The sequence below is a fragment of the Mobula hypostoma genome, chromosome 10 (genome assembly GCF_963921235.1).
Source record: "Mobula hypostoma chromosome 10, sMobHyp1.1, whole genome shotgun sequence".
NCBI lineage: Eukaryota > Metazoa > Chordata > Chondrichthyes > Myliobatiformes > Myliobatidae > Mobula > Mobula hypostoma.
Genome location: NC_086106.1, coordinates 101546627 through 101565423, shown reverse-complemented (window position 1 = coordinate 101565423; position 18797 = coordinate 101546627). Strand labels below are relative to the sequence as shown.

At 39.9% G+C, this 18797-nt stretch overlaps 1 protein-coding gene across 6 annotated transcripts in view; it reads left to right on the top strand.

The window, feature by feature from the left end:
• Positions 1 to 18797, top strand: part of stag2b (STAG2 cohesin complex component b) — a 176725-nt gene that overhangs the window by 74883 nt on the left and 83045 nt on the right. For 4 of the 6 annotated variants that reach the window (XM_063060944.1, XM_063060942.1, XM_063060947.1 and 1 more), the window contains 6 exons: positions 1160 to 1324; positions 1998 to 2094; positions 6329 to 6405; positions 7666 to 7870; positions 13895 to 14046; positions 18632 to 18705. In XM_063060944.1, the coding sequence (XP_062917014.1) occupies positions 1160 to 1324; positions 1998 to 2094; positions 6329 to 6405; positions 7666 to 7870; positions 13895 to 14046; positions 18632 to 18705 (770 nt within the window). Of the gene's footprint in view, positions 1 to 822; positions 963 to 1159; positions 1325 to 1997; positions 2095 to 6328; positions 6406 to 7665; positions 7871 to 13894; positions 14047 to 18631; positions 18706 to 18797 lie in introns of all 6 variants that reach the window. The other 2 variants (XM_063060945.1, XM_063060946.1) reach the window with 1 other exon arrangement.

Genomic DNA, 18797 nt, shown 5'->3' with positions numbered 1-18797 from the left:
ACCATGAAGTGTGCCATGGCAATGATCGGGTTTCAATTAAACTTATCCAAGACACATTTATTTTCCTTGCATTCCTATGGCTTGTACGGAATACAGCAAATGACCTCCTTATAATTCTTAGTGTGTTCTGTCTGAAAACATTATTTCTTGTTCCAGTGCATTTTGTCTTCCATTTTTTTTTTGCACCTTTACTTATCCTTGTCATTGCTGGCTTCTTTACCTAATCATAGGTGAAATTAGGCTACAATACTTAAAACTTTCTTCGGAGGATGTTAGTCCCAGCACTGTGCATGTGTATCGTACCTGGCGCTTTTCACGGGTATTGTAAAGATCCCACCTCCCCCACAATTGATTCTGTCCACCAGTTAAAAGCTTTCCGGATTTATCTCTCCAGCCATGTATTTCCGCTGACTCAAAAAATAAGTTTATTGGCCCATGGCGTACACTGGAGAGTCCTGGTTCTTGACTTTTCTTAATTCAAAATATGTGTATACTATCTTACTCCTTTTTGTACTCTGCCATTAGGTACTAAACTCCTTGGGTATGTTTACTCCGAGCCCCATGGGGATCTTCTGCAGCTGCTGTGTGTTATTTTATCCTAGGCTATAGGGAGGCAACTTATAATTATGCTACGCTTTCTGCAACCACCAAAGTAACTGTCTGCCTTCCTTATTTATATAATCTCCTCTAAGTGTTGTAGAAACGTAATGGTGAAAATACTCAAGGTCAAGCAGCACACATAGTGATAAAACATTTCAGAGTCAGAACACCTGTAATGGTTGTTTCCTTAACCTTTTTCCTTGTCCTTTGTGCCACCCACAGCGTACAAGGATATTGGTTGTGGTTCCACTCCGAAAAAGTGTCCTGGATTTCTCACATGATTTGGAACGATCAGAAATAATATGCCTTGTGATGTCACAAATAGAATCTCAAACAACAGAAGGAATACACGTCAAACACTTGTAATTAATGACTGTTTTGTTTACCACAGAGGAACTTAAAAATTCTTTGGGTTTTTGTTTAAATCAAATGATTGTTTAAAAATTATTCTTCATCTGCTTTTTTCAATCAAAAATTCAAATGAAAACATAGTCTTCCTATATTTTACTAATGCTGTTCTACTTCATTGAGTAAAGGTCTTATTTTTTTTGATTTTTAGTCAGGGAAAAAAACAAAGAAGGCCTCTGGAGAGAAAGTAAAGAGTGGAAATGGTGGAAAATCTGCAACAGGCATGAACCGGATGAATGGGCATCACCAACAGAATGGGGGAGTGGAAAACATGATGCTCTTTGAAGTTGTGAAACTGGGCAAGAGTGCAATGCAGGTAAAAAATGATCTTCAGAAAGATGGTTAAGCGATGATTTTCTTGCTAAGCAATGTTTTGAGCTTGTGAAACATAGAGCCTATCCAGTAGTTTTGGAGATAACTACCTATAGCAGCTACTCTTCCGATGTTCAAGTTGATAGTTGAAGAAATAAACAGGTCTATCCCCCAAAGAGGCAGTTGCAGCATGCATCAAATTTACTTACCACTCATTTCAAAACATGAAAGCCAGATGCTGCAAGGTGCTTCAATACTGGCTTTTAATGAGTTATTTCCAATTCATTTTTAGGATTGGCCAATTAATGGAGCAATAGCAACATGCTGAAGTGAGTGGGAGGTATCACTTTATCAGCTGTTAATTTCAGTTCATTTGATGACATGGCTTGTTTCAGAAAGTTTTGTCCTTTTGCCAGAGTCACTGAGATGCTGAAATAAAATCTCATTTACCTACTTCCATAAGTTCCCATGTTCAATCACCTTGTCCCATCTCCCTTTTCCTATTGATTTAGTGCCCCGACCCCTGTATGTTCATTTCCTTCCTATTGCTATGTTCTTCTTGCCCTTCCCACCACCCTTCACCTCCCCACTTCTCTTTTTCTTTCTTCTGATCTTTATTCCTGCTTCTCAACAAGTTGATTTGCATAATGTACTAATCTCATATTTTGCGTTTTTAGTCTGTTGTGGATGACTGGATTGAATCGTACAAGCATGACCGGGATATAGCACTTCTTGATCTCATAAACTTTTTCATTCAGTGTTCCGGCTGTAAAGGTAGGTTGTGTCTATTTTGAAAGTGAATTGATATTTCATTCTATTCATGATCAAGATTGTATAATGTCATTACCAGTACACTAGAGTAAAGGAGAATGAAATAATTGTTACCTCAGTTCCAGTGCAGTACAAAAACACAAAGAACACAATAATTAAAAAAAACATAATAAATATAAATGCATAAGATAGCTTATATACGTTGATAGTATGTGACACTAGACACATGAGTTGTCTGTACACAAGTTAACTGACAGGAAATGATAAAGTAGTGGTGTTTGTGGGTGTGGAGGGGTAGGCTAATAGCTGAAGACATTGATCAGACTTGCTGCTTGGGGAAAGTAACTGTTCGGTTCTGGTGGTCCTGGCATGGATACAACATAGTTTCCTCCCCGATAGGAGACGGACAAAGTCTATGAGCAGGGTGGGTGATGTTACTGGTCCTTTTCCTGCACCTTTCTGTATACGTGTGTTTGATGGCTGGTTGGCTGGTGCCACTGATGCATTGGGCAGCTTAGGCTGTTGTTGAGCCTTCCTGTCCGCCACAGTGCAGCTTCCATCAGTGGTGCAACTTGTTAGGGTGCTCTCTGCTGCGCATATGTAGAATGACATGAGTATAAGTATGCATTATCCAGCTCTCTTCAGACTCCTCGGAAAATGTAGGATTTGATTTCCTGATTGTGTAGAATGTGCTTTGGGACTATGAGTGGGTTATGCGAGATGTGCACTCCTGGAGTTTGCAACTGCCTCTGATATAAAGAGAGGTCTGAGTGGTGCGAGTTTTCCTGAAGTTGATAACCTTCCTTAATGTCAACAAGAAAAAGGAGAATAAGTTATTTGCCTGGCACCAGGCCTCAAGCTCATCCACCACCTCTCTATAGGCCGTCTCATTGTTACTAGCAAACTTGACAACGTGATTACTTGGATGTTTGCCAAGCAGTCATGTGTGAGCAGACACAAAATAATCTGCAGATGCTGGGGTCAAAGCAACACTTGCAACACGCTGGAGGAACTCAGCAGGTCGGGCAGCATCCATGGAAACGATGAGTCGACGTTTCCACGGATGCTGCCCGACCTGCTGAGTTCCTCCAGCGTGTTGTGAGTGTTGCATGTGTGAGCAGAGTGTATAACAGTGGGCTTGCACACAACCCTGGGAGGAATCCGTGTTGGAGGATGATGGGGAAGGAGGAGTGGTTGTACATGCTGACTATCTGAGGTCTGTTGGTTAGGAAGTCCAATACTCATTTGCACAATGGTGTAGTTAGACCAAGGCGTAGGAATTTGTTCACCAAGATCTGTGGGGCAATAGCGTTGAATGCTGAATTGAAACCCAGAGACAGTACCTGACACAAGTGTCAGAATTAGAATTTGGTTTGGATTGTTGGATCAGAATGTTGATCAGGAATTGTATCTGTGTATCAATTCTGTATATTTTCAGCGATAATCTATGGGAGTCCCATGGGGACTGTATCGGTTCCCTTCCTGTTTACCTTGTATACATCGGACTTGAGATGCAACACTGAGTCATGTTATCTGCAGAAATTACCTGCTGACTCAGCAATAGTTGGGCGTACAAAGGGAGGACAGGAGAATGAATACAAGATCCTGGTGGAGGACTTTGTTGAATGGTGCAAGCTGAATCATCTGCAGCTCAACATCAGTAAGACAAGAGATGGAGATGGACTTTAGAAGATTGAGCCTGCACTGCTTCCTCTTGCTATTGCTGGTGAGGACGTGGATTTGCTAAGGACCTACAAGTACTTGGGGTTGTACCTGGGCACCAGACTTGAGTGGAGCGCCAACACAGAGGCTGTGTACAAGGAGGACCAGAGTTGTCTCTACTTCCTGAGGAGACTGAGGCCCTTTGGAGTGTGCAGGCCTCTCCTTCACATGTTCTACCAATCTGTTGTCGCGAGTACAAACTTCTATGAGGTGGTGTGCTGGGGCAATGGCATCAACATGGGTGATGCCAGCTGGCTTAATAAACTGATTAGAAAGGGTGGCTCTGTTATAAGAGTCAAGCTGGACACACTGGAGGTTGTGATAAACAAAGGACCCTACATAAAAAAAAAACTGGCTATTCTGGACAATGTTTCTCACACTCTCCATGCTACCTTGGCTGAATAGAGGAGCACTTTTAGTAATAGACTAAGACAACTGCGCTACTCCAACATGCTGCAAAATGTAGTCAGTTTTACCCTCGGCTATAAGGCTCTATAATGAGTCAACCTATAGCCGGTGAAGTGATGACCCCCCCTCCTGTTAAGACTGTTTAAGATAACTTATTTTTATTTATTCTTCTTAATTCTCCTCTAATATTGTATATCTGTGAACTTGTAATGCTACTGTGACACTGTAATTTCCTTTGAGATCAATGAAGTATCTATCTTTTACCCAGCAGTACAGCAGAATTTTTTTCACCCAGTAAATTTCATTTGTAGGTAAAGTTTTAAAAATGTTTTTTCTTAATTTGGATAGGGTTCTTTGAGGGAATTGTATCACTTACTTTAATACACTCATTCTGAAGATTAGTAGGAACTTAGTTTATTACTCTAGCAGGCAAGTGTAGATATAATTTGCTAATGGAGGGAAAACAGTATTTCTCCTTTATCAAATAGAAAAAGCACATTGCATCATAATCTTCAGAAAAATTTAAGTATGACATTGCTCATTCCCTTTATCTTTTTGTCAGGATCAAAATTTTTGTTGAATATTTTCAAGCTTATTATTTGTAACATTAATACTCAAATAGAATGTGCTACTGGTTTGCCTTAAACCCTCCAAAAATCAGTTGTCAGGAAAGCTAGACTACACTGTTCCAGAATTTTCATATTCTATATTTGTTTACTAGCAAAACTCAGTAGTGCTCTGTGGTATCAGAAATTGATTCCTTATTGCCAGTCAACCTGAATACATGACTACTGCAATTACAGAAAAGAAATGAGGTTGTTTTAAGTCAGCCCATCCTGTGACACTTGATGAGATGATGCAAAAGCCTGATTACCTCAGTCAGTTAGTGGAGGCAAATTGTTTCTATTGTGGCACTATTATATAATCAACTGAAATAATAAACTTTGTACAAGTTTGGCATTGATTTAATTTCCCGTATGTAAGAAAAATAAGTCTTATTTGATAGAATTTGAAGAGTTGTTGGAGCTAAAGCTAAGTTGTTCGTGCTCAAACTAGTTTTAATATGGATGCACTTATCTTAAAATGTCAACATAAATCAGAGTCTTGTTTCTTGCCAACTCCATGGTTTTGCTCTGAAGAAAACTGGCAACTTCATTTGTTGAAATAATTTACTGCATGTAGTGAAAAGTAACTTGCACAACAGCACAGAAACAGGCCTTTCGGCCCATCTGGTCTATGCTGAATTGATATTCTGCCTGGTCCTGTCAAACTGCACCTGTACCATGGTCCTTCATACGTCTCTTGCCCATGTAAATCTCTAAACTTCTCTTAAATGTTGAAATTAAACCCACATGCACCACTACTCCTGGCAGCTCTCTCTACACTCACACCACCCTCGGTGAGTGAAGAAGTTCCCCCTCAGGTTGCCCTCAAGCATTTCACCTTTCAACTTTAACCCATGACCTCTAGTTCTGGTTCCACCCAATCTCAGTGGAAAAAACCTGCTTGCATTAACCTTACCTATACCCCTCAATAATTTTGTATACCTCTATCAAATCTCCCCCTCATTTTCCTACACTCGCAATCTTAAGCCCCCATAATATCCCAATTGGCCCTGCTCATTTCTGAAATGCTTTTGAGCATAAAGATCTTGTCTAACATTACAGCAAATTAACCTTTTTATCTATTTTATTTGAAATTGCTGCCTGCAGTTCCTGCCCACTGCCTAGACCCTTGTATCAGGAGACAAATTTCAAATAATAACTAGATTTCTGAGCATGTAATACAGTTGTCCTATTTCCAGAGTTTATCACTGGGCAAAACAGAGTGTGAAACTTCAAATCTGGATTCAGACGTAATAAAAATCAAAGTCATTAATTTTTTTAAAACGGTCTTTAAAACAATTAGAAATATGTAAGTAAAAGCCAATTAATCAAAGAAGCCCAGTTTTTGATTTACCCCCATTTCATAAGTCTGAACTCCCCATTTAAGTCAGTGGGTTCTGACTCTCCCTGACCTCTCAGTTGGTCAAGACTCAGTGTATGCACAACCAGTGTAATTTAGTCCATGATTTCGTTAATTTATGTATTCTAACATTATTTTGCAGGTGTTGTTACTGCTGAGATGTTCCGTCACATGCAGAATTCTGAGATAATTCGTAAAATGACAGAGGAGTTTGATGAGGTACTTCTTATTTTAAAAAAAACTTGGTTAGAAAAGCTCATTGCTGCGGCTATTAGCAATTAAAAATAAAGCAAAGGCTCTGCAATAGATGTGGACAGAACAAGTTGAATCCACAATCTGTCATCAGAACTGATTGGTCATTGAGAATTTTTAAATTTCTGAGGAATTTTCATACATGTTTAAGGAAATATGGCAAGTGGTTTGATGAGATTGTTTAGTCAAAGTTAAGATAAATAATTAGCTGATCAGTGACCATTTGTTTGACTTAATGAGTTTGTGGCTAAATTAAAAAGGCACTGGCAAAAAATTTCAATATTGAACACCCATCAAGCAACAAAAAATGCTTGTACAATCTCAAAAATAATTGAAATTAATCACAAATAATCCGTTAAATACTATTAAAGAATGGGAATCTCTTGGCACTTAATCTGGTGGATTTGGTGAAGAGTTGTTTTCAATGGTCTGGTGAAATACACAGCTTTGAGTGATCTAATAAAGAAAGCAAGTCATATGATACAAGGCTTTGTAGCTTGTAGCTGGTCATGGTATCCAGAATAACATGATAGCTGGAGCTCTAAGATACTATAGTCCTCCTGTTTTAGTCCACAGGAGGTCTAGTACCGAAGTTCCTTGGTCATTTTTTTCAAATCTGCATTACTGTTAGTCGAATGATTAAAAGTTGATGCATTTGATTGCAGTTAATTGATAGCCCTAATTTAAATATCTAAAAAAAAATGATAAGGTTGTCTGAATTGGATGCTGGCTAGTAACAATATCTTTGCCCCTTCTGGAAACTGTTGCAGCAAAATTCACGTTTTTATATTGTCTAGTTATTGTTCAATTTCAGTACACATCACTATCTTTCACATTGATTTTATGGAATAACACCAGTTTATTTGTTTCTTCATCATAAGCCACCTGTGCTCATGAAATTAACCAAAGCTGACAGTCCAGTAAGGTGTAACTGTTCAAATTTCAGTGTGGGAGCAACAGCTGGCTAATAGTATCTTTAATGGTAAATAAACATGTCATCATTTAGGTAATTCTCAAAAAGAGATGACCTGAGTAACAAGAATGCATAGTAATGTCCTGAGTTTGCTCCTTTTGCACCTTAAAATGTAACATCACAAAGTTTTTTTCATGATGTTATTTTTGACCCAATTGTCTTCACCTACTTCATCATTTAGGTTGTTTTCCTGCATCATTTCTGTAAGGTAGATTGCTTGTATTCTTACAGTTTTGTTTTCCTTCCTATTTAAGGATAGTGGTGATTATCCTCTCACAATGCCTGGTCCACAGTGGAAGAAATTCAAGTCTAGTTTCTGTGAATTCATTTCTGTACTTGTACGGCAGTGTCAGTACAGTATCATATATGATGAATACATGATGGATACTGTTATTTCTCTGCTGACTGGATTATCAGATTCCCAAGTTAGAGCATTCAGACACACCAGCACATTGGCAGGTAGGATATTAATTTGAAGATCTAGAGAGTTATTATTTCAAAGTGATGTTTAGTTTTATTTTGATTTTTCCTATCTGCAGTAATAATGTAATTTTCATTTATGTACAGATACTATGTTAAATAATTGACTTAAAGTATGCATTTAGAACAATGTACCTTTGATCAAATTGCTTCAGTATTCACTGTGGAAAAGGACCTTGGTGATTGTAGGCAAACAACAGGAATTCTGCAGATGCTGGAAATTCAAGCAACACACATCAAAGTTGCTGGTGAACACAGCAGGCCAGGCAGCATCTGTAGGAAGAGGTGCAGTCGACGTTTCAGGCCGAGACCCTTCGTCAGGACTAACTGAAGGAAGAGTGAGTAAGGGATTTGAAAGTTGGAGGGAGAGGGGGAGATCCAAAATGATAGGAGAAGACAGGAGGGGGAGGGATAGAGCCAAGAGCTGGACAGGTGATAGACAAAAGGAGATACGAGAGGATCATGGGACAGGAGGTCCGGGAAGAAAGACAGGGGGGGGGGACCCAGAGGATGGGCAAGAGGTATATACAGAGGGACAGAGGGAGTAAAAGGAGAGTGAGAGAAAGAATGTGCATAAAAATAAGTAACAGATGGGGTACGAGGGGGAGGTGGGGCCTTAGCGGAAGTTAGAGAAGTCGATGTTCATGCCATCAGGTTGGAGGCTACCCAGACGGAATATAAGGTGTTGTTCCTCCAACCTGAGTGTGGCTTCATCTTTACAGTAGAGGAGGCTGTGGATAGACATGTCAGAATGGGGATGGGATGTGGAACTCTGCTCTTAAATGCATCTCCCCCATTTCACGTACATCTGCTGTCACTCCATCCTCCCGCCACCCCACTTGGAATAGGGTTCCTCTGGTCCTCACCTACCACCCCACCAGCCTCCAGGTCCAACATATTATTCTCCGTAATTTCCGCCACCTCCAACGGGATCCCACCACTAAGCACATCTTTCCCTCCCCCCCCCTCTGCATTCCGCAGGGATCGCTCCCTATGCAACTCCCTTGTCCATTCGTCCCCCCCATCCTTCCCCACTGATCTCCCTCCTGGCACTTATCCGTGTAAGCGGAACAAGTGCTACACATGCCCTTACACTTCCTTCCTTACCACCATTCAGGGCCCCAAACAGTCCTTCCAGGTGAGGCAACACTTCACCTGTGAGTCGACTGGGGTGATATACTGCGTCCGGTGCTCCCGATGTGGCCTTTTATATATTGGCGAGACCCGACGCAGACTGGGAGACCACTTTGCTGAACATCTACGCTCTGTCCGCCAGAGAAAACAGGATCTCCCAGTGGCCACACATTTTAATTCCACATCCCATTCCCATTCTGACATGTCTATCCATGGCCTCCTCTACTGTAAAGATGAAGCCACACTCAGGTTGGAGGAACAACACCTTATATTCTGTCTGGGTACCCTCCAACCTGATGGCATGAACATCGACTTCTCTAACTTCCACTAAGGCCCCACCTCCCCCTCGTACCCCATCTGTTACTTATTTTTAGGCACACATTCTTTCTCTCACTCTCCTTTTTCTCCCTCTGATCCCCTGTATATACCTCTTGCCCATCCTCTGGGTCCCCCCCCCCCCAATCTTTCTTCCGGGACCCCTTTTGCCCTATCACCTGTCCAGCTCTTGGCTCTATCCCTCCCCCTCCTGTCTTCTCCTATCATTTTGCATCTCCCCCTCCCCCTCCAACTTTCAAATCCCTTACTCACTCTTCCTTCAGTTAGTCCTGACGAAGGGTTTCAGCCTGAAACGTCGACTGCACCTCTTCCTACAGATGCTGCCTGGCCTGCTGTGTTCACCAGCAACTTTGATGTGTGTTGGTGATTGTAGGGATGGCTTCTAGCAGACTGAAAAGCTTGAGCACATTGATGTTAAGAAAGAGGATGTGCTGGAGCTTTTGGAAAGCATGAAGTTGGATAAGTCACCGGGACCTGGTGAGATATACCCCAGCATACTGTGGAAGGTGAGGGAGGAGATTGCTGAGCCTCTGGCAATCGTCTTTGCATCATCAATAGGGATGTAAAATGTTCCGGAGGATTGGACGGTTGCAGATGTTGTTCCCTTATTCATGAAAGGGAGTAGAGATAGTCCAGGAAATTATAGACCAGTGAGTCTTACTTCAGTGGTTGGTAAGTTGATGGAGAAGGTCCTGAGAGGCAGGATTTATGAACATTTCGAGAGGCATAATATGATTAGGAATAGTCAGCATGATTTTGTCAAAGGCAGGTCGTGCCTTGTGAGCCTGATTGAATTTTTTGAGGATGTGACTAAACACATTGATGAAGGTAGAGCAGTAGATGTAGTATATATGGATCTTAGCAAGGCATTTGATAAGGTACCCCATGCGTGGCTTATTGAGGAAGTAAGGAGGCATGGAATCCAAGGAGACCTTGCTTTGTGGATCCAAAATTGGCTTGCCCACAGAAGGCAATGAGTGGTTGTAGATGGGTCATATTCTTCATGGAGGTTGGTGACCAGTGGTGTCCCTGTTCTGGGACCCCTTTTCCTCGTGATTTTTTTCAGTGACCTGGATGAGGAATTGGAGGGATGGGTTAGTAAATTTGCTGATGACTCAAGGTTGGAGGTGTTGTGGATAGTGTGTGGGACATCGATAGGATGCAAAACTGGGCTGACAAGTGGCAGATGGAGTTGAACCCAGATAAGTGTGTGGTGGTTCATTTTGGTAGGTCAAATATGATGGCAGAATATAGTATTAATGGTAAGACCCTTGGCAGTGTGGATGATCAGGGGACCTTGGAGTCTGAGTCCTTAGGACACTCAAAATTGCTGCGCAGGTTGATTCTGTGATTAGGAAGGCATACGGTGCACTGGCCTTCACCAATCATGGGATTGAGTTCAAGAGCCAAGAGGTAATGTTGCAGCTATATATGACCTTGGTCAGATCCCACTTGGAGTACTGTGCTCATTTCTGGACACCTCACTACAGGAAGGATGTGGAAACATAGAAAGGGCGCAGAGGAGATTTACAAAGATGTTGCCTGGATTGGGAAGCATGTCTCATGAGAATAGGTTGCGTGAACTTGGCCTTTTCTCCTTGGAGTGTCGGAGGATGAGAAGTGACCTAGCAGAGGTGTATAAGATGATGAGAGGCATTGATCGTGTGGATCGTCATAGGCTTTTTCCCAGGACTGAAATGGCTAACATGAGAGGGCACAGTTTTAAGGTGCTTGGAAGTACGTACAGAGGAGATGTCAGGGGTAATTTTTTTTTTCTACGCAGATTGTGGTGAGTGCGTGGAATGGGCTGCCGGCAATGGTGGTGGAGGCAGATACAATAGGGTCTTTTAACAGATTCTTGGATAGGTACTTGGAGCTTAGAAAAACAGAGGGCTATGAGTAACCATAGGTATTTTCTAAAGTAAGTATTTGTTCGGCACAGCATTGTGGGCTGAAAGGCCTGTATCATGAGGGTGGTTTTCTGTGTTCTATTAGATTACATTAAAAAGTAACATTATTATTCTTTGAACAATATTTCCCCTTTGTATATATGAAAATGTCAGAAGCATTTTTTTTTCAAAATCATGGTTCATTGCTTATGCATTTATCTCTTGCTTAAACTTTGTAGCCTATTTGCAAAACAGTTGTGTGATGCCAATGTCTTGATTTAATGCCTTCCTCCTCAGCAGATGAAACAGATTTTGTTGGCATGTATCTATACCTAATTTTATTAGCGACAGAAAAAAAAACTAGCTTGTCTATGCGTATTTTGTTCTTGCTGAAAAATGAGAAATAATTGAAGTACAGTGGATTTTGGTTAATGGGGGACACTATATTTTGGCCCAATTAAGTGGCTGCCCCAATTAGTTGAAGTTTCATGGAAATAGTTGAAAAGGTATAAAAAAGACAAACAATCTTTTAACTGAGTAAAAAGTTATGTATTTCAATGGATGCAGAACACTACCAATGCTACTACAGTACGATGAAACTGTATTAGTTCCTAATAGTTATCATGGAGGAATTCATCCAGTATATGCTGCTGTGTATGGGGTGTCCAAGGAGGGGTTGCACACCTGGTAAAGGGGCTTTTATTCATTCTGGGGCAGCTTACTCACCTCTGGTCCGCACTATACACTCAGCTCTCACTTATGGCTCCAAGTAGCTGTTTGCATACAACAGCAGCAATTCCCTCGTATACTGGTTTGACAGGTTGGTTAAACCAGGTGAGTGTAGCCAGTGGGGTTCATACCTTGGTGAAATAGGGACATAGCTGTCCTAGCATGTGAAGGCAGCTCTGATGGACTGGGCAGATGAGATCAACAGTGAGATCCAACAGCCAAGAAAGCAGTTTTGAAATGCTTCATGGAGAGTAAAGAGCATGATAAGGCACAGAAGAAATCAGTTATTCACTGCAGACAAGGAAGACCCCAGTTTGTGATGACTACTCGTACCTGGACTTCCGAGGTCGAGAAAGTGGAACTGTCCCAGTGCAATGGCTTTTCCACTTTAAAAACTTGAGCACAGGTTTCACTGTCATTGGGTACGATGGACAGCTGACACACTGCCATGTTCTTTTATTAGACTAAATGATGACTTCCCATGATTCAGGACATTTACAAGGACGACAGGTGTGTAAAAAGGGCCTTTAGGATCATTAGGTACTCAAGCCATCCCAACCACAATCTATTCCAGCTGCTACACCCAAGAAGTGGTACCGCAGCATAAAAGCCAAGGACCAACAGGGTCCGGGACAGCATCTTCCACCAGGCTATCAGACTGATGAACTCATGCTGACTTGCGTGTATTCTATATTACATTGACTGTTCTATTTATTATAGATTAGTATAGATTACTATAATTGCACATCACACATTTAGATGGAGACATAACGTAAAGATTTTTACTCCTCGTGTATGTGAAGGATGTAAGAAAGTCAAGTCAATTCAATTCAATTGAAATGAACAAAATTAGCATGGACACCTGGTGCAGAGAATGGACTGCCTTTATACAATGCTTTTGATTGTTACATCCTGTAAAGCTTTGTTTTCATTGTAACATTCAAGGTGATTGTTGATACCTTAAAATTCCTTGTAGTTCCTAATTTGTTGAAATACAGTGAAATCATTTCATTTCCATTCCCAGCTGATTCTGTTATCTCCAAGCCTGAATGCTTGAAACCACAGTGAGCAAAATGTTTTACTGCTGATTTCTCACTATCACTGTTTTTTGAACACATACACACAACAGACACTATTTAAAAGCTGTTCGCTCTAAACACGGTGTACTTTTTTATAGCCGCACAATTCATGTGACTGGCACTAGTTAGAAACTGTTAGGCATGTTTCCTGTCCCAGTTTAGCAGCATAGCACCCCAAATAAACAAAGGAAGTCCTGACTAATTTCTCAATTAGTTTTTGTGCTTTAAAAGTTGTCCCAAACAAGTGGCTGCCCTGATTACCCAATGGACCTGTTAACTGAAATCCACTTAATTGATAAAAGAAACAGTATTTGAATATACTTTCTGCACATTTCAGATATGTCAAAACTTGGGTGTTGATGGACTTTTCTCAAATATGGAACACAAGAAAATTGATCTTGTTCTTTCCTGTTTTTAGCTCACTATGAGTTACACAATTTATTTCCTCTCATTTCACCTCCTTCCTTGTGGTTTTAACTCTTATCCGTCCCAAACATTGTGAGATCTCATCTCGTCTGATTTGGTGAATTTCTTTCATTATTTGAATGTTGGTCTCCTTCAGGTTTTGTTTATTATTGATGGATAAATCAAGTGGAATTCTTAAGGCCTTCAAGCTTGAGCACAGAAAGTAATACCATATTCTTTAACAGCCTTTTATGACTAGGAACATAATTTTTTGCAGTGTTAAATGTTTTTACAGTATTTGGTGTGAAAGTCATCAAGAAATTTGTTGACTTCTGCAATTTCTATTTTATTTTAGTTGGGTCTATTAATGAAATTCTTAAGCATGTCTGCTGTGTTTATTATTGAACCTGTACACTCCATACCTTCTGCAGCTATGAAGCTGATGACAGCACTAGTAAATGTGGCATTAAATCTAAGTATCAACATGGACAACACCCAGCGGCAATATGAATCTGAAAGAAATAAAATTCTTGGCAAAAGAGCCAATGACAGGTTGGAGCTCCTCTTACAGAAAAGGAAAGAGGTTAGTCTAATATTTATGTAGTCACATGCATACATACTTAGATATGTTATGGTTTGGCATATCAGTTTGTGGCATGCAGTTCTTTGTTCCCATTAAGAAACTCAACTGGGTTAACTGATTTTTGTTTTGCCTTTTGTTTTTTTTTCTGCTTTTAAAATGACTTTTTTGTGATGCTTTGTGGATACTTTGGTGGTGTACTTCTGACAATCTCGAGACCAGTGTATAAATTCCAGAGAAGCAGCTGTAGAATTTAAATTCAATTCTTGATCTAGAATATTTTCTAAAATGTGATGATAAATTATGACAATAAAAGTCTTGTTCTGTCTTCAGAGTTTATCTGCTTGATTAATGTAATTTAGGGTTAGAAATTAGAACCCACATTCATCAGTGGTTGACTCCTAATTACCCCGTGAAATGACCTTGCATACTACTCATTTTCATTATCGCTGTTACTTTGGAATAGAGTAAGAAGAAAACTGGTCAGTATATATGACAGATCTTAGTGACATATTTGGAAATTGCCTTGGCCACTTCACAGATATCTGGGATTCATGTTTAGTTATCCCGTATTCTTGTCAAATAATATTTCAAAATAGTTCTTGAAAATTGTATCTTACAGACAATGTGGCAGGCTTTTCCATCACAATCCAAAGGTTCTCCCTATTGCATTAATACGACAGCCCTACCAGAGAGCTGGTGATATACAGGTGCTTGAAATCTACAGCGTTAATCGAGACTTCATTAAAATCTCAAAGCATTAGCTCAAATAGAAAACCCAAATTTGATAACCACCATTTTGCCTTGGCTGATAAATCAGTGCTAATCTTCATTGAACAACACTTGAAAGAAGAATAAAGCAGTAAAAGCAGAGATTACACTCTGTATTCTGAGGAGGGGACCTGCTGTCCATGACAGAAGTGTCAGAATGATGTGGCTGCCAGATTGGATCTGCAACAGGCAATGAGTACATCTACTAAGGGATAAATCTATTTAATTTCTTCTTCACCAATTTCAATGGTAAAAGCTTTTGTTATAGTATTGGTGGAATTGACCTCTTTGCAGTCCCTTGTGGTGTTCAAGTCCCATCTTTACACTGAGGTTACGTCTAGCATGTTCAATGGGATAGTCTCAGGAAGTTTAAAACTGGAGCATCAAGAATTGCTGTGGATCAACATTCGTCATGTACACCATCACAGTTTGTAAACTCATAGGTTTTCATCATTATACAATTACTTCGGCAGGGGATCAATAAGGAGCGCAAAGTGCCGTTCAGGTAACAGCACTAGGCACATTTAAAATTGAGATGACAATCTCTGATGCTTCCACAAAAAATGCATAATTGCTAAATGGCATACAATATAAAGAACTATGTGACCATAAATGTACTTTTCAAATTAAAATCCTGTAATCCTACAATTTCTTGTTGTAAATGGTGGTGGACAGTAAAGCAGGAAACAGAGGCCACAAAAGCATTATGATCCTCAAAAATGGCTTAAGACAAAGCCAAAAACATTTTTAGTGATGTTGATCATTGACAAACTTCTATAGATGTGTGGTGGAGAGTATATTGACTGGCTACATCACAGCCTGGTATGGAAACACTAATACCCTTGAATGTAAAATCCAACAAAAAGTAGTGGTTAGAGCCCAGTCCATCACAGGTCAAGCCCTCCCCACCCCACCATTGAGCACATCTGCATGGAGTGTTAAAGGAAAGCAGCATCTATCATCAGGGACCCCTTGTACCTAGGGCATGTTCTCTTCTCATTGCTGCCATTAGGAAGAAGGTACAGGAACCTATCAACTCCACCACCAGTATCAGGAACAGTTATTACCCCTCACCCTCTTGAATCAAAGGGAATAACTTCAATTACCCCATCACTGAAATGTGCCCACAACTTCTGGAGTCACTTTCAAAGACTTTTCATCTCATGTTCTGGATATTTATTGTTTATTATTATTTTTCTTTATGATTTGCACAATTTGTTTTCTTTTGCACACTGATTGAACAACAGGTTGGAGTGGTCTTTCATTGATTCTATTATGGCTGTTATATTATTGATTTATTGAGTATACCTGAAAGAAAATGAATCCCAGTTGTATATATAGTGACATTTATTTACTTGGATAATAAATTCACTTTGAACTTTGTTCTCAAAGAGCCATATTAAAGACTTGTTCTCAGGAACTAGCAATGCCTTTGGAACCTATTGGGTTGTGTGAAAAATTCATGGCACAAGTTAAAAAGTAAAAAATGTAGTGCTGCTGGCATTTCATAAGTGAGGGACCTGGGGGACAGCATAGTGGGTTATCCCCAAGGACTATGGAATTTCAAGAAGGCACCTCACCACCACCACCTTGAGGACAATTAGCTGTTGCCAACTAAATGCTGACTAAGAAGCCCACATCACTGAAATGGGGAGGGGGGGGGAGTGAGAAAGCATGAATGAAGGTACTTAGACTACAACAGAATACTTAAGACACATAGGTTGAATGCGTAGGCAAGAACTTGGCAAAAGATTTTTGTGTGGAAGAATACAGGCTCGTGCAGTTTGTTGAGAGGAGTTAAAGACGCTAGCAAATTGAAGAAAAACTGCAAATGACTAGAATACAGCGATTATGTGTTCTTTAGCACATGTTTGTAGAGCATGTTGTTAAGGCAAATTGCAGATTGGCCTTCACAACATAGAACATTATAGCACAGTATATGTGCTTTGGCCCACAATCTTGTTCCAACCTTTTAACCTGCTCTAAGATTAGTCTAAGCCTTCCCTCCAACATAGCTCTCTATTTTTCTATCATTCATGTACCAGTCCAAGAGCTTCATGAAAGGCCAGAATGTGTCCGCTTCTACCACCAGCCCTGGCAGGGTGTTCCACACACTCACCACTCTCTGTAAAGAACTTAACTCTGTCACCCAGGTTCCAAAAACCTACTCCAATTGTCTTAAAATTGTGCCTCCTAGTATTAGCTTTTTCTGTCCTGGGGGGAAAAATCTGGCTATCCATCGAATCTGCCTCTTCATCTTGTACCTATATCAAGTCACCTCTCATCTTCCTTCACTCCAAAGAAAAAAGGCCTAGCTCACTCAGCCTATTCTCATAGACACACTCTCTAATCCAGGCAACATCCTGGTCAATCTCCTCAGCACCCTCTCTAAAGCTTCCACACCCTTCCTATAATGAGGCAAGCAGAGCAGATCACAATATTCCAAGTGTAGTCTAACCAGGTTTTTAATCAAGCTGCAATATTAACTCGTGGCTTTTGAACTTGACTAATGAAAGTCAATACACCATGCACCGCCTTAGCCCCCATATCAACATGTACGGCAGCTTTGGACTCCAAGATCCCTTTGTTCCTCCACACTGATATGAATCATACCATTATCCTTGTATTCTGCCTTCAAATTTGACCTTCCAGAGTGAATCATTTCACACTTCTCAGGGTTGAACTCCATCTACCACTTCTCAGCCAGTTCTCCATCCTGTCAACAGTTTATTACTTGTGTTTTGAAGCTTTAAAATTAATGAAGTATTCTTACACTTCTATATCGGTGAGGCTAATCCTGGAGTGCTGTGCGTAGTTTACGTATTCTTATTTAAGAAAGGATTTTCTGGCTTTGGAAGTAATTCACCAGAGATTTACTTGGCTGATTCCTGAAAGGGTTGTCCTAATAACAATTGGCCACCAAGTTAGATCTATTCTTTTTGGAACGCGAAGAATGATATGTAGTCTAATGGAACATAGGAAATCCATAAGGGGTATGACAAACATAGATATTAAAATAATTCCACATGTGGAAGTCTTGAACAAGGGGACATTGTTATAAGAATTACTGTAAATTTGAGTTTTGTTTTACAGATTAATTAGTGACTTGTGTCAAAAAAGTTTGAGACATCCATCTATTTTCCCCCTCCTTCAGATTCTGACACTTGTCCTTTTTGATATGACTACAAACGTTTGTAATACAATAAGTTTTTACATCATGCTAGAAAATCAGTTATTTTGTGTTGTAAAAGAGGGATTGATTATGTAGGATGGTTGATGAAGTGCCAATCGAGTGGACTGTTTGGATGATTTTTCTTGATCATTTGGCCTTGTTCTAATTGAGGCATGTGGACAGTATTCCGCACTTTTGATGCAAGAATACTAATAGACTTACTGTAAAAAAGGCCTTTTTATTAAGCTATATCTTAATACTGTCAACCAGTAATATGAGCAAATGTTATTTTTTAAAAGATGTATTGTTATTTAATACTTGGGTTAATCAATAGATATTCTATTATAAAATATCAATTTCCAACTAGATTAATCTGTGTTATGTTTACTTTTGAAATCGCAGGCAGTTTAAATTACTTGTAGGCTAATGAATGGGCAAGTTCATGGTAAATTCTCTGTTTCATATGTAAATATGAGTGGGAACTCCAGAGGGGAAATGCATTTCATAACAAACATAGTTTTCGGTGTAGTGTGTCCCTGTGCAACTTTGTGTACCGAAAGAAGAACTTTTTCTTTTGATTGTGAAAGTTAGCTTTAAGATTAATTCATAACATTTGTAAACATATCTTTGCCTGTTCTTTCCCAGCTTCAAGAAAATCAAGATGAAATTGAAAATATGATGAATGCCATTTTTAAGGGGGTGTTTGTGCATCGCTATCGGTAAGAAACATTTTGTTGGTATTTCAATTTAATTTTTGCAGTCCAAGGAAGAGCAATTCTGTACAGAGATGGATTGTTTTATCTTGGTTTTG